Source organism: Typopeltis vanoorti, chromosome 18 (genome assembly GCF_054136105.1).
Source record: "Typopeltis vanoorti isolate ZY-2024b chromosome 18, IOZ_Tvanoo_1.0, whole genome shotgun sequence".
NCBI lineage: Eukaryota > Metazoa > Arthropoda > Arachnida > Uropygi > Thelyphonidae > Typopeltis > Typopeltis vanoorti.
The window spans coordinates 65,257,807-65,272,885 of NC_143566.1; the positions used below are offsets into that span (position 1 = coordinate 65,257,807).

Genomic DNA, 15,079 nt, shown 5'->3' on the forward strand with positions numbered 1-15,079 from the left:
ATATGCTAGCCTTTTATGATAAAGTTACAAGAGCATTAGATGAGGGGAAAGGCATATACTGCCATTTTCTTAAACTTAGCAAGGCGATTTGACAGGATACCACATGATAAGCTTATATTTAAGTTGCAGCACATGGGTCTGGGTGTCAGATTGGTCAACTGGATTCATGATTGGCTGTCCGATAGGTATCAGAGAGTTGTGTATAGTGGAGCAGTTTCAAGGAAGTAGAGGGTTACAAGTGAGGTCGCACAGGACTCAGTACTGGGACCTATATTGTTTAACCTTTATATCAATGACATTGTCAGTGGATTGCAGGGTGATGTGAAGCTGGGAACGGTTATTAGTAATAGTGCAGATGTGGTAGTCATGCAAGAGGATTTGAATAAGCTAGACAGATGGGTAAATGAATGGGGGGTATCGGTTTAATGCAGCAAAATGTTAGATCTTGAGGTTTGGGACACATCGATGGGACACTGCATACTCTATTGGAGGTGATATACTGGAGGAACTAGGGGAGACAAGAGATCTGGGGTTGGTGATTGATAGAAACCTGAAATATAGGGGACATATTGGAAAGGTGGCAAAGGTAACACAGAGGATTGCTGCAATAATGAGAAAGACACTGACCTGCAGAGATAAAACAGTTATCATTCCGTTGTATAAGACCCTGATCAGACCACAATTGAACTATTGTTCTCAGATGCTGAAAGTTTATTTTTCACTTGGTTAGAATATAATAAATTTAGTTTAATCCTTTATCCAAGTGTGAGCAAACAAAGTTTGTGCCTGAAAGTATCTTCAGGACTGGGGTAAGGTGGTACAACACCAGGGCATTCCTTGCAAAGGTGGAGCAAGCTACCAACACTTCTATCTCAATATCTCCCATAATGCAAAACACATCTCCTTGTGGATATGTCTAATGTTATGCATTAAGGGAAGGGCCACAACTCAGACCAGTTTCGACCTTTATTGAGGTCTCTTAAGTGGGAGCCAGGCCCAAGTGGAGATACCAGGCAGAAGCATTAGCAGGTCATCTCTACCTATAGGAGTTGCCAAATGGTGTGCCACCCTTTTTTAATAAATTACTCTGGATTTAGAGAAAGATGTTGAAAGTTTTTTTTTTTTTTTTTTGGTGGCACACCATTTGGCAACTCCTATAGTTAGAGATGACCTGCTAATGCTTCTGCCTGGTATCTCCACTTGGGCCTGGCTCCCACTGAAGAGACCTCAATAAAGGTCGAAACTAGTCTGGGTTGTGGCCCTTCCCTTAATGCATAACATTAGACATATCCACAAGGAGATGTGTTTTGCATTATGGGAGATACTGAGATAGGAGTGTTGGTAGCTTGCTCCACCTTTGCAAGGAGTGCCCTGGTGTTGTACCACCTTACCCCAGTCCTGAAGATACTTTCAGGCGCAAACTTTATTTGCACATACTTGGATAAAGGATTAAACTAAATTTATTATATTGTTCTCAGATTTGGCCCACAGGATTTGAAGGGGATAAATTTGGAGAATTGTCAGTGAATGGAATGCATTACCAGAATGTGTTGTTAATGTTAAGAATTTTAAGATTCTATATGATATGTTGTCAGTTGCATGAACCTCCCACGATGACTCTTCAATGATAGTTATGAGGATCGGTTGAGGGAATGTATACTGCAGAGTTTGGTGGATAGAAGAAGGAGAGGTGATATGATTGAGACTTTTAAACTGTTGAGAGGTGGTTACAGGTTGACACTGGGGAGTTCTTTCTCTTGATTGAACAGTAGGAAGAAGTGATGACAAAAGGCCATCCCTGGAAGTTACGAAAGGAAACTGTGAGCAAGAGGGTGAGGAGTGGTTTCTTTGCATGGAGGGTGGTTGAACCATGGAATGCATTGCCTGATGGAGTGGTGAGAGCGAGAACAGTCATTGAGTTCAATGAGTGGTATGACAGACTTTGTGTTTCTTAGGGGGGGGGGCCTCCCCTCGATGAGTCTTGATAGACTTTGTGTTTCTTAGGAAGGACCTCCTACGATGAGTCTTTTGACTCCATGGAGGCCTGAATAATAATAATAATATCAATTTAATGTTGCTAAGTGCAACATTAAATTGATATGTGGTTTCAATTTAATGTTGCACTTAGTTATGCATAACATATAGGTTATGCATTCTAGACTGAAGACATTGCAGACTGATTATATTAATGAGAAATTGCTGCAGCTGGTTATAGCTGAGGACTTGGGGGTAATGGTTAGTGTAAAAGGTTCATAGTTGCAGCACCCAGGAACATTCAACCACACAATTAAAAAAAAAAAGAAATGTCGACTACTGTTTTAAAATTATAGACACTGATCTGCCAAACTCACCAAAAATATTCTAGGATATATAAGATATTCTAGATATAGGATTCATTAGACTATCTAAGATATGTAAATAATGTCACTTCTTTTACTTTTTAATCAAGTATCTATTCAAATGTATAATAGCAAATAGTTCAAATTATATTATGATAATATTTTCCAATTTCTAAAGTCACTGCCAACTGATCAGTGTGACTGGAACAAATGTTTATGCTGTGACATTTAGGTAAAGCTGCTTTGTAACAAATGACTACAACCAATATATTATAATGTTCATAAATTATTATTATTATACCTCCATGGAGTCGACAGACTCATCGTGGGAGGTTCATTCAACTGACAACATATCATATAGAATCTTAAAATTCTTAACATTAACAACACATTCTGGTAATGCATTCCATTCACTGACAATTCTCCATGTAAAAAATCTACTCCTCACACCCTTTACTAATTATTAAAAGAACAACATATATATATATTTTTTTACATAACTTTTACATATTACAGACTTTTACATAACTTCCAGGAATGACCTCTCGTTCTTCCCCTCTCACCTTCTACTCTTTTTATAATCCCCTCTGCATTAATCTGATAAAAATTCTCTCACTAACTTAAATGTCTCTATCATATCACCTATCTTCCTCTTATCCACCATACTCTGCACTCCACATTTCTTCAACCTCTCTCCATAGCCAGTATTCTAAACTCCTGATATTGTCTTAGTCACTCGTCTCTGGACTCTCTCCAATGTATCTATGTACATTATCTTATAATAATATATTATTATACTATGACTATGTTATTGTTGATAGTGATAACTTTCAGATTTTAGGGAAAGACAACATATAATAGAATATTAATTGAAAACTTTAATTAATACTTCCTATATTTCAGTAATGTTACATTACTATCTTCAGGGATCACAAAATAACGATATGCACATGCAGGCACTAACACTAAGCAAAATTGGCTGAAGAAAACAACTAAAGTCAGTCCTAGAGTCCTCAAGGTGTCCCCTAGTGGGCTAAATTGGGTTGTCTTGGCTGTTGGACTGATGTTCTTAGAATGCAAGCTTCCCATATTTGGGGCAGTCTCATGCGTCCAAATTTGTTGTGGTTTGGGAGTTTTTTAGAGCTGAGGCTGGTTCCAGGAATAATTTCTCATATTTATACTTGCTGTGGTGTAGTAAAGTGGCTTTCTTCCAGCATATTTTGTAGCAGGTGTCCAAAGCATGGTCAGCAAGTCATGAGTGGCTGTATTGGTGGAACCGGATATAGTCCTTATGTTCAGATATCCTGACATTAGCTGTCCTGCCTGTTTGGCCGTACTAGGACAGTTTGCAACTACAAGAGACCTGGTATACTCCAGGTAGGTCTAAGAGAAGTGGCTGGTGTTTGGTGGAGTGGATAAGAGATGTCAAATTTTTATATGGTTTATAACAAGTTGGCAGGTCATATTTTTTTAGGATTTTTGGTAGCTTTTCAGAAGTATCCCGGATATAAGAAATGGTGGTAGATTTAGAGTAATCTCTGCTATGAATGGGGAGGGGAGGGGGGTGATTAATTGGTTTTAATATTTTTTGTATTTTTTGGGGGTTGTAGCCATTGGCTGCGAAGGTGTTAAGAATATGGTTAAGTTCAGTAGTTATTATTATAATTATTATCCCAAGACCTCAAGGAGTCAAAGACTCATCTGGGAGGTCCTTTTATCACACACACACACGCACAGCTCATCATACCATGTCTTCAACACACTCAAACTCCTTGCAGACACCACACTCTCAGGCAAGGCATTCCAACCATTTACAACTCTGCACGAAAAAAACTTGCCTCTCACTTCCCTACTCACACCCTCTTTATACAGTTTCCAGTGATGACCTCTGGTTCTCTCCCCATCTCCCACTATTTTCTGTAGAACCTCTCCAGTGATCCTATAACAACCCCTTACTAACTTGTAGGTCTTTATCATATCTCCCCTCTTCCTCCTGTCCACCAGACTCTGCAGATTACATCTTCTCAATCTTTCCTCATACTCGACATTCCAAAGGTCAGAACCTATCTTAATCAGTCACCTTTGGACCCTTTCCAACATCTCTTCATCTTTCTGAAAACCAGGTGACCAAATATGGGTACAATAGTCCATGTGTGGCATAATCAAAGCCTTATACAATGGAACAAGAATCTCCCTACTTCTACACATCATTCCCAGAAGCCTTTGTGTTTGTCTTCGCAATTTTGGCTATGTGTCCCCTAAATTTCAGATCATTATCCACTATCACCCCCAGATCTCTTATTTCCTCCACCTCCAACGATATATCCTCACCAAGCATAAATTCTGCATCCCATCTTTGTTTTCCAAATTTTAAAATTTGGAAAACAAAGATGTTTTTCAAATTTCTCATTAGCTCTCAATTCTTTAGCACATTCTCTTCTGCTGAAATACCATCCACTGTGTCAAATTAGCTGATCCAGAGTACTCAGTATTTGGAACACACTCTCCTTTTGCACCTCTCAACCTCGAACCTGCCCTATCCCTGTAGTATTAAAACTTCTTCTCCAGGATTAAATACTTCAATAAAGTGTTCATTGAACAACTCCACTACTCCACTATGTCCTCTGCATCAGTCACTCTATTCCTATTTGTATCCCACAATGTCATTCTTCTGCAATCATTTCTCCTCCTACTAGCCACATAGCTAAAATATTCCCTAGGATTTTCCTTGGATCTAAGGGCCAATCTTTTCTCATATTCCAGTAAGAATTCTAGAAACCTTTTCGGATATACCTTTAATTATGGATGGTGGCTGTTTTGTTGTAGTTGAACTACGCACCATATTCAGAACGTGTGTCAAATTAGCAACCTTTATCCGTTCACTCAAGGACAGCATTCCTCCTTTATAACATCCAGGAGTCTACGAAGTACCCTGCTCATGTAATCAAGCCTACTATGGTCAAACAGGAAGAACTGTGAACATTGCATCAGTGAACATAAAAGTTACATCTGGCATTATCACTATGGCAAGTCAGGCCTAGCAGACCATGCTCTGGATACCCCTGCACACAGGATCAACTGGAAGAACACAAAAGTACTGCACAGAAGCTCTTACAAGTTGGAGAGATTGTTCTTAGAGGCAACAGAAGCCCTGAAACAAACTCCAAATCTCAATAAATATGGCTGTATAAATTTGCCTAAAATCTGGGAGACAGTCATCTTAAGAAAAAAACTAGTACTGGTTTTTTCTCTGTTTAGGGCTCTAGTCTTGTGTGATAGCTGGAATTTTTTATTTATTTATTTATTTTTTTTTTTCAGATAGAGGGCACCAAAATCAGGACTTTAGTCTTTGCTGCTACAATTTTGTTTATCTAGTCCGTTGATTACACCATGTTGTTATAGTCTTGCGTATTGTGACAAACTGTGTTTTTGTGCTCTGAAGATGCTGGTTATAACACGAGCGAAATATCAGCAATAAGTTAATAAATAATTATTTACTTATTATTCTGTGTTCTAATATATACCGTTAAAAAAATGAACAACATGTACGACGAACACATAAGTCTGTCTACACGTGGAAGGAAGGTAAGATAGTGCCATTGCATAAGGGCAGTAGCAGACTGGAAGTGTCTAATTATAGGCCAGTTTGTGTGTCATCAGTAGTTAGTAAGATCTTGAAGTAAGTAGTGAGGGACCGTATATAGCAATGGGCAGATGAGCGTAATGTTATCTGTGTGAGTCAACATGGATTTGTGAAGGGGGTGCTCTTGTTTTAGCAATATGCTAGACTTTTAGGATAAAGTTACAAGAGCATTAAAACTGTCATTTTCCTAGACTTAGCAAAGGCATTTGACATGATAAGCTGACATTCAAGTTGCAGCACATGGGTCTGGATGTCAGATTGGTCAACTGGATTCAGGATTGGCTGTCCAATAGGTATCAGAGAGTTGTGTATGGTGGTTGGTGGGGCAATATCAAAGAAGCAGAAGGTTACAAGTGGGGTTCCACAGGGCTCAGTACTGGGACCTATAATTGTTTAACCTTTATATCAATGACATTGTCCGTGGATTGCAAGGGGATATTCGGTTGTTTGTGGATGATGCAAAGCTGGGAAGGTTTATTAGTAATAGTACAGATGTGGTAGCCCTGCAAGAGGATTTGAATAAGCTAGATAGATGGGCAAATGAATAGGGGTGTCGGTTTAATGCAGCAAAATGTAAGGTCTTAAGGTTTGGGACACATCGATGGGACGCTACATACTCTATGGGAGGAGTTAAACTGGAGGAAGTAGGGGAGACAAGAGATCTGGGGTTGATGATTGATAGAAACTTGAAATTTAGGGGACATATTGCAAAGGTAGTGGAGGTATTACAGAGGATTGCTGCACTAATAATAATTATTATTATTCAATAATAATAATAATTATTATTATTATTATTATTAAGGGTGACTCCAAGGAGTCCTTAGACTCATCAGTGGAGGTGCTAAACATCATGTCCATCACAACTATTTGACATTCACACAGTATCTATCATACTTTGCCTTGAAACTCATTCACTCTCATAGTACCCACAACAGACTCAGGCAGCTTATTCCACTCATTCACCACTCTAAAAGTAAAAAATCTAGCTCTAACACAATTACTAACTACACTCTTGCCCAGCTTCCATGGATGTCCCCTTGTCCTCCCACCACCAGTCCTGTTCTCAAAAATATCCTCTGAATTAATCCTATAGAAACCCTTCAGCAATTTGAATGTCTCAATCATATCTCCCCTTTTCCACATATCAACCAATTTCTGCAACCCACAAATCTTCAACTTATTTTCATAAGGTTCGTTCCATAGATCTGCTATCATCTTGGTCACTTGCCTCTGGATCCTCTCAACCTCCTCCCCATCAATAAGAAACCTAGGTGACCAGATCTGGGCACAGTAATCAAGATGGGGTCTTATCACGGCTCGATAGAGGAACAATAACTTACTTATCTCTGCTGGTCAAAGTATTCTTCAGCATCCAAGTGATTTGATGAGCTGATTTAGCCACTTTTGTGATGTGCCCCCCCCTAAACTTCAACTCCCTACCCACCAACACTCCCAAGTCCCTGGCCTCATCAATCTCCTGGAGTGCAGTTCCACCAATGTCATATACTGCTGCTAATTTTTTCACCCCAAAATGCATAACTTACTAAATAATGAAAACTTATCCTTCATCTTGTCTTCCACCGTTATGCATTTGATTCCAACTCCATCTTCTCAGTAACCAAAATACACAATATCGTGACAACAACTAACTTCAAAAAACAACCACTGATGGACACTCGTATTCCAGAAAACAACTTAGCACTACAAAAACCTAGAAAAAACAGACTAATTCACCGATTAATAAGCACTTTCTTCAGTACAGCTCAAATTTTCCACGAAATATACTGAAAAAGAAATAGGAATCTATCAATGTGAATTTCAACCAAATCAACAACAGAGCAAATATTCATGCTACAAAAAATATTGCAAAAAAACACTTGAATACAATATAATTACTCATTCTTTATTTATAGACTTTAAATCTGCATATGACACTGTTGACAGGCAACAGTTATTTTTGGAAATGGTGGAATTGAACATTCCAACTAAACTAATTTGATTAGTCCACATGACGATGAAATCCACTATATGTCATATTAAAATTCAATCTGATTTGTCAGAAAATTTAAAACAACAAATAGTCGAAGGCAAGGAGATGCATTAGCTTATCTGTTATGGAATACAGAGAACCAATACAATTTATTATAAATCAGTCCTAGTCTTGGCATACACTGATGACATTGATATTATTGCTAGAACACAGAGGGCTTTGATAGAGGCATTCATCTCCCTGGAAAACTCCACAAAAAGAATGGGCCTAAAGATTAATCAAAAAAAAAAAAAAAAAGACTAAATACATGGTTTTAAGTCTCAATAATATAACACAAATTTATTAGGTTATATAACATTTGGAAATTACAAATTTGAGCATGTGGAAAACTTTACATATTTAGGTTCCATGATCAGTTATTAAATGATACAAGCCTTGAGATTAGAAAAAGAATATCTGTAGCAAATAGATATTATCATGACTTTTAAGACATATAAAATCAAGGCTATTAACTCTCCAAATTAAAATTAGGATTTATGGATTTATAAAACCTTAATTCGACCTGTATTAGTGTACTCATCAGAAACATGGAGCATGAACAAACAAGATATAAGAAGATTAAGTATTTTCGAAAGAAATATGCTACAAACTATATATAGACCAGTTAAAGTGAATGATGAATGGAGAATAAGGTATAATAATGAACTGTATGATTTGTTTAGGGAACCAGATATTATTACATTCATAAAAATTGGTTGCCTGCAATGGGCTGGACATTTAATAAGAATGGAAGACCTACAGGGACGAATGCTGGTCTTGAAATTCACGCTTGCTTTTGTTATCATTCAGGGAATGAGAGGTGTGATTGAAGTCTGATTAGTGGAATAACGGATTACTGACCATTTAAGGCTATATATTTAGAAATTTATGTAATTTCTAAATATATTTTTCTAATTTATTTCTAATTACATTTAATCATACAAATACAACATTTATTTTACAAATGATATTCTCTCTTTTTCAATTTAACTACTTGAATACAAATTCTATCCTACGGTTCTTCTTTATGAACTGGTCAATAACATCATCATAAAAAGTTGGTTGTAACTTAATTTTCCCAAGCAACACGCACACTTGTAAAGGCTGGCTGAAGCTCACTGGCTAGAGCTACTTTGACTGTGTATGGCCTTATGTTTAAGATGACGTGAAGGGAGCGGATATGGCTATGTGCGCACATGAAATCACAGTGCTGCAGCAAGGACTTGGAAGCTCCTACAACCAAGCAAGCCAAGGTAGCTTTGACTAGAAAAGCAAGCATCAACCTTCGATACATAACGCAAAGCTCAGTTATTGCCGTGCAAGCTTAGACATCTTCTGTCTACAAAAATAAAAGCCTAAATGGAATGCATTTATTAACAAATAAATATTAATTCTTTCTCAATTAATGAGCTTGTGCAGCAAGCATAGCAAGCATGGAGAATTCACCACTGAAGACCTAAGACCAGTAAAAAAAAAAGTAAAAAGGGGGGGTAATAGATCTAGAGGAAGACCAAGAACTAGATGGTAGGATAATGTGACAGAAGATGCCAAAACTATTGGGGAATGTAACTGAATGATAAGGCAAAAAATAGAGAAGAGTGGCAAAAGCTTCTGAGGCAGGCTAGGACTCTCAAAGGGTTGTTAAACCAATGATGATGATGATTATAGATTCTCTGTGAACCCATTTCAGTTTGTGATCTCCTACCACCTTTTCCAAAATCTTCACCTCCACTCTAAAGATACTGACAAGTTAATAGACACATTAATCTTTTCACCATCTTTGTGCAATGGGATTATTATACATTTCCACTCCTGTGGAATCTTCCCATTGTACAAGACTGAAGTTATACAATCAGGTCAAAGGCACAACCAGTTCAGCTGAAAACTCTTTTAGCATCCACTGCTGATATCCTATCAGTCCCTATTGCTGAATCTTATTCAATTTATGCAACAGCTCTCATATACCTCAGTTTATTTTTCTACTGTAGAGATAGTTTTAAGCTCTATGTTGCATAGACTAGGTTGATAAATTTAATAGAAAGATGTGCACTCATTAGTTGAACAATCACTTCTACATCTACTACATCATGCCACCTGCAATAATGAGAGTTCTTCTTTCACATTTCTTTCTTTTACTTTCAGCATAAAGATAGAATTCTTTTGGGCTATTTTTAGCTTGTAGAGCAGTTTCTTTTCATACTTGCACTTAACTTTCTATACAATGGTTGTAACTCTTCTGGTCTGTTCCTTATAATATTCATAACTGACATCATCCTTAAGCACACAGCATACCGTCTTCATCATCTTTTTTTTAAAGAATCTGTTGCTTCATTACAATTGCACATCCACTTCATTCCCACCCTGTTTATTCTTCAAGCTATAGGGACACATTTCGATATTGCATCACTGATGCATTTTTTAAATACTTGCCCTGCACTGCCATTATCCTTCCTATCTAGCAGCATGTACCATGGGATCAAACCTAGTATTCTTTTCAGTTGGTCATAACTTCCTGTTTTGAAGTTTGGCATATAACCTTTTCTAAATGAAATAGCCATACAATTAGTCACTACCCAAGTCATCTGCACAATTACTGTCACTGAAGGCAGAACAGTCATGTCTTTTACAGAAACCTCCTGTGACTATATAGTCATGTCTTATACTCTTTCACCTCAAGCTCCTTCTCTCACATGCTGTTTCTTGTGAGATTTTGGTGCCATTATAAGATAATACTTTAATATTACAGTATTCAAACAGAATATCAGGAAATATATCAAATACTATAACTACATGAAAATCAGCAATAATGTTACTATAAACTAATTAATTTAAGAAAATAACACAGTAAGACGGATACAAATCACTAATTTCACAGGGACATTAAATACACTTACAAATTAATGAACAATTCATCAAGCTATTTTATCCTCATCAGTCTGATATCATGCAGTGCTAGAATATGGGAATGGATAGACTGATAGTAAGTGAGCAGTACTTATATGAGAAATTAAGTAAATCATGCAATGCTAGAGTATGGCAATGGAAAGACTGATAGTAAGTGAGCAGGACATATATGAGAAATTAACTAAATCTGATGACTTGTCACTGCATTTTTTTAAAATTAATTAATTTATTTTATTTATTATTTTTTTTTTTTTTGAGAGAGAGATTGTTCCAATGAGTGAATGGCAGATTGGCTTACTCATTTAATAAGAATCTTGCAATGTGGCAATTCTGAAATGAAGGAAAGAGAGCAAAATTAGAAAATGGAGTTACATGAAAACGCAGTTGGATATAAATTTAACTACAACTAGTTAAAGTTCAGATATTCTAGTACACATATTGTGAACCATCTTCAATGCATTAGTTGGAAATTAAAAAATCAAATAATGAAGGAACATGGAGAATAGAATAGATGGGTCATGATGTGCATGTACTGTAACACCTGTACTTTAACCAGTCTTAGTTAAATAGATATCTAATTGTGTTTTTTGTGTAACTCTGTTTTCTAAGGAATAACATACTGTTATCCCTTCATCATTTTGAATTAGCATTATTGCATTGGATAGGAAATTAGCTGTCTGACAGATAGTTAATTTATGCTGCTAGAAAAGTGGGGATGAGATACAGAAGATGGAGAATATAAGGGATTTAATGAAGATGGTTGACAAGTACTTAAAATTTAAGGGCTACATTGCTAAAATTGTGAGAATATCACAATGGATTATGGCAGTGATGTGGAGGACACTGACATATAGATGTAAGGAGGTTATGGTTCCTTTGCATAAGGTCTTGATCACTTGCATATGCATTACTGTGCACAGATTTGGTTTTCAAAGAGATAAGGATGTACCAAAAACGGTCCAGAGATGATTGACTTAGGATTGATTTGTAGTTTAATGTTTAGTTAAAAGCACCTTCATAGTGCAATTGGAAGAATGACGGTATGTTGTGCCCTTCGATTAGAAAAGGCCTAAGTTCGATTCTCGTTGTGACGGGAGGCATCCTTATATGGACTTTTTCAATTGAAGGTGAGTTAGCCGATCTCATATGGAGGTAGCAGGGTTTTTTCTCCCAGAAACTCGGGTTTTTCATCCCACATACAGACAAATCGGCCCTTCAGAACACACGCAATTTACAGACAAAAAAATACTAGATGCAGTGGTGGTGATGATGATTGTGGGCAGTATATGGTGTTGATGTAGATGATTGGTAGAGGTTCTGTGTAGTAGTGGAGATGGAGAATTGTACAGTAGGTGTCTTCCCATGATGAGTCTTCGGACTCCTTGGAGGTGTGACGAATAATAATAATAATAGTATGAAGAAAGATTGAGGGAATGAAATTTGCAGAGCCTCATGGATAAGAGGAGGAGAGGGCAATATAATTGTGACATCTAAGTAAGTTGTAAGTTGATACCAGATTAATGTGGAAGAGATTTTTCATAGAATGAAGAAAGACAAGAAAGAATAAGAGGCTATTCCAAGCTGCTCTAAAGGGTGAGGAGTGAAGAGCAGGTTTTTGCATGATGAATGCAAAAAAGCATCAGTGAATCACATAATAAAAGACAGATGACTTATATAAAATTAAATCTCTAATTTTAATTTAATTTTATAATAACAATAATAATAATAATAATAAATATCAAAGTTTAGGGAATATCTAAAATGATCTTTTGTTGATGAAGAAAGATTGAGAAAATGAAATATCCTCAGTATTTCTTAATCAACTTGTTTGACTTTAAAAATTTGTTTGACTTGAAAATATTCAAAAGTAATATTAACAATTTTATTGATAATATGCATAGCTTCTGTTATTAGCATAATATATGTCACATTAATAATATATATTTCTTCATAATAAATATATAACATACATTTTTAACTCAAAATATATAGTTGAAGAATTATGCTTTCCATTCTGTAAAGAACCAATAAATTATAAAAACATTCAGAAATGTTTATTTTATCCAAAACATAATTTTACTTCATAAATTCATTATTTAAATTTGTTTGTTAGACTTCAGAATCATTACAGAATAATTTTGATGACATAAAGCATACAACTTTAAGTGAAAGAGGAGCATTGAGAGAAGCTGCCAGGTATGTATGTATCCAAATTATTTTTCCTATATATTTATTATATACGTGTGTTGCAATGCTTCATGAGATGTAGACAGTGTATTCATATAGGAACATGTGGATCACAATTCATATATATATTTTCATAAATGGATTGGTGTTTCCCCTTACCTGTATACATTTCTTAATTTAAGATTTTTTAAACTTATCTGACTGTTTAGTCTGAAGTATTTGCAAACTTCAACAGTTTGTGGTGCTCTACCCAGATAATAATAATAAGCTAACACCTTTTATTCCCTTTTAGGGAGTAGGCAGGGCCTTTAAACCCTGTCTAGCTTTTGGAGACTGAATGATCTGGCTAGAGCAGTTTGAATGGTGGAGATTAAACTGCTCTACCCAGATAATTATTGATATTATTAAGAGAGACTTCTAGGGAGTCACGGGCTTATGGAGGTATGCCTTACTATTCACACCAGCCATCATATTTGTTCTTGAATTCATTCACACTACTTGCACACACAACATCCATCAGCAATCCATTCCAATCATGCACTGCTCTATGAGAGAAAAATCTAGCTCTCAGTTCTTCTTAGTGGCATTAATTTTCAGCTTACAAGAATGCCCTCTTGTCCTTTCTCCACCCCTCCATAAATGAAAAATTCCATCAACTGAAATCCTGTATGACCCTTTCAGAAACTTGTGTCTCAATCATATCACCCCTCTTTCTCTTGTTTGGTAGAGTCTGCAGTCTACAAATTCTCAATCTCTCTTCATAATCAGTATTCCACAATCCTGATATCATTTATACACACTCCTTTGTACTCTCTCCACTTTGTCAGAATGACAACGGAAACCAGAAGACCAAACTTGCACACAATTGTCCAAGTGATCAAGGCCTTATAAAGAGGCAAAATGACATCCTTATCTTTACATGTAAAAGCTTGTTTCAGCATTGCAATTATCTTTTGAGATGTATTTGCAATCTTTGCTACATGGTCCTTGAACTTCAACTTCCTATATACTAACACTCCAAGATCTCTAACATGGTCAGTTTCTTCTATCACATAGCAAAAGTTACAAATACAACTGAGAGGATTATTATTATTATTATTATTATTATTATTATGTGACACCTCCAGGGAGTCCAAAGACTCATTGAGGGAGAGTGCTAACAGCATCGAACGATTGATCCTCTTCCAACTACTAATCGTGCTCAAACTTGCTTGACTTTTTTGAGTGAGCCATTAGTAGCAGAGGCTCTACCAATCGACCAACCTTTGTTGACATAATAATAATTGCAAAAAAGGATAATTGTGATGTTGAAGCAAACCTTGACGTGTAAGGATAAGGAAGTCATTTTGCCTCTTTATAAGGCTTTGATAAGATCACACATAGATTATTGTGTGCAGCTTTAGTCTCTCTGATGTTCCAAGGGGATAAAGAAGCTGTGGAAAGGGTGCAAAGAAGAGTTACAAAGATTATATCCATAAGTGATTTAGATTATGAGGACAGATTGCACGTGTGTGGATTGCAGACTGTGGTTAACAGGAGAAAGAGGGATGATATGATAGAGGTCTATAAACTTTTGAATGGGTGTTATAGGATATCATCTGATGAAGTTTTTTGTTATATGGAAGGTGGGGGGAGAGAACATGGGGGCATCCATGGAAGTTAAGTTTGTTCACAGTGAAGGAAAGGGTAAGAGCTAGGTTTTTTCCTCTTAGAGAGCAGTGAATGAGTGGAATAGTTGGCCTTCAGGGGTAGTGAGTGCCTCTAGTGTGAACGAATTTAAGGGAAGGTATGACAGCTGGTTTGGGTGATTTATAATCTCCCTCAGTGAGTCCTTGATTCCCTGGAAGTCTCAGATAATAATAATAATCCCATCAATATAATACGACATTGGATATCTAATCAAGCCAAAGTGCATGACTTAATATTTACTGATGACTTTGAACTGACATCAGTTTTCCCATGCCCACAATTCTAGCC

General features: G+C 36.5%; 1 protein-coding gene across 1 annotated transcript in view; it reads left to right on the top strand.

Moving 5' to 3' along the window:
• su(r) (dihydropyrimidine dehydrogenase su(r)) overlaps positions 1-15,079 on the top strand; it is a 413,031-nt gene that overhangs the window by 41,087 nt on the left and 356,865 nt on the right. Inside the window, exon 3 of the mRNA XM_090408491.1 lies at positions 13,029-13,111. Within this exon, the coding sequence (XP_090264617.1) occupies positions 13,029-13,111 (83 nt within the window). The remainder of the gene's footprint in view (positions 1-13,028; positions 13,112-15,079) is intronic.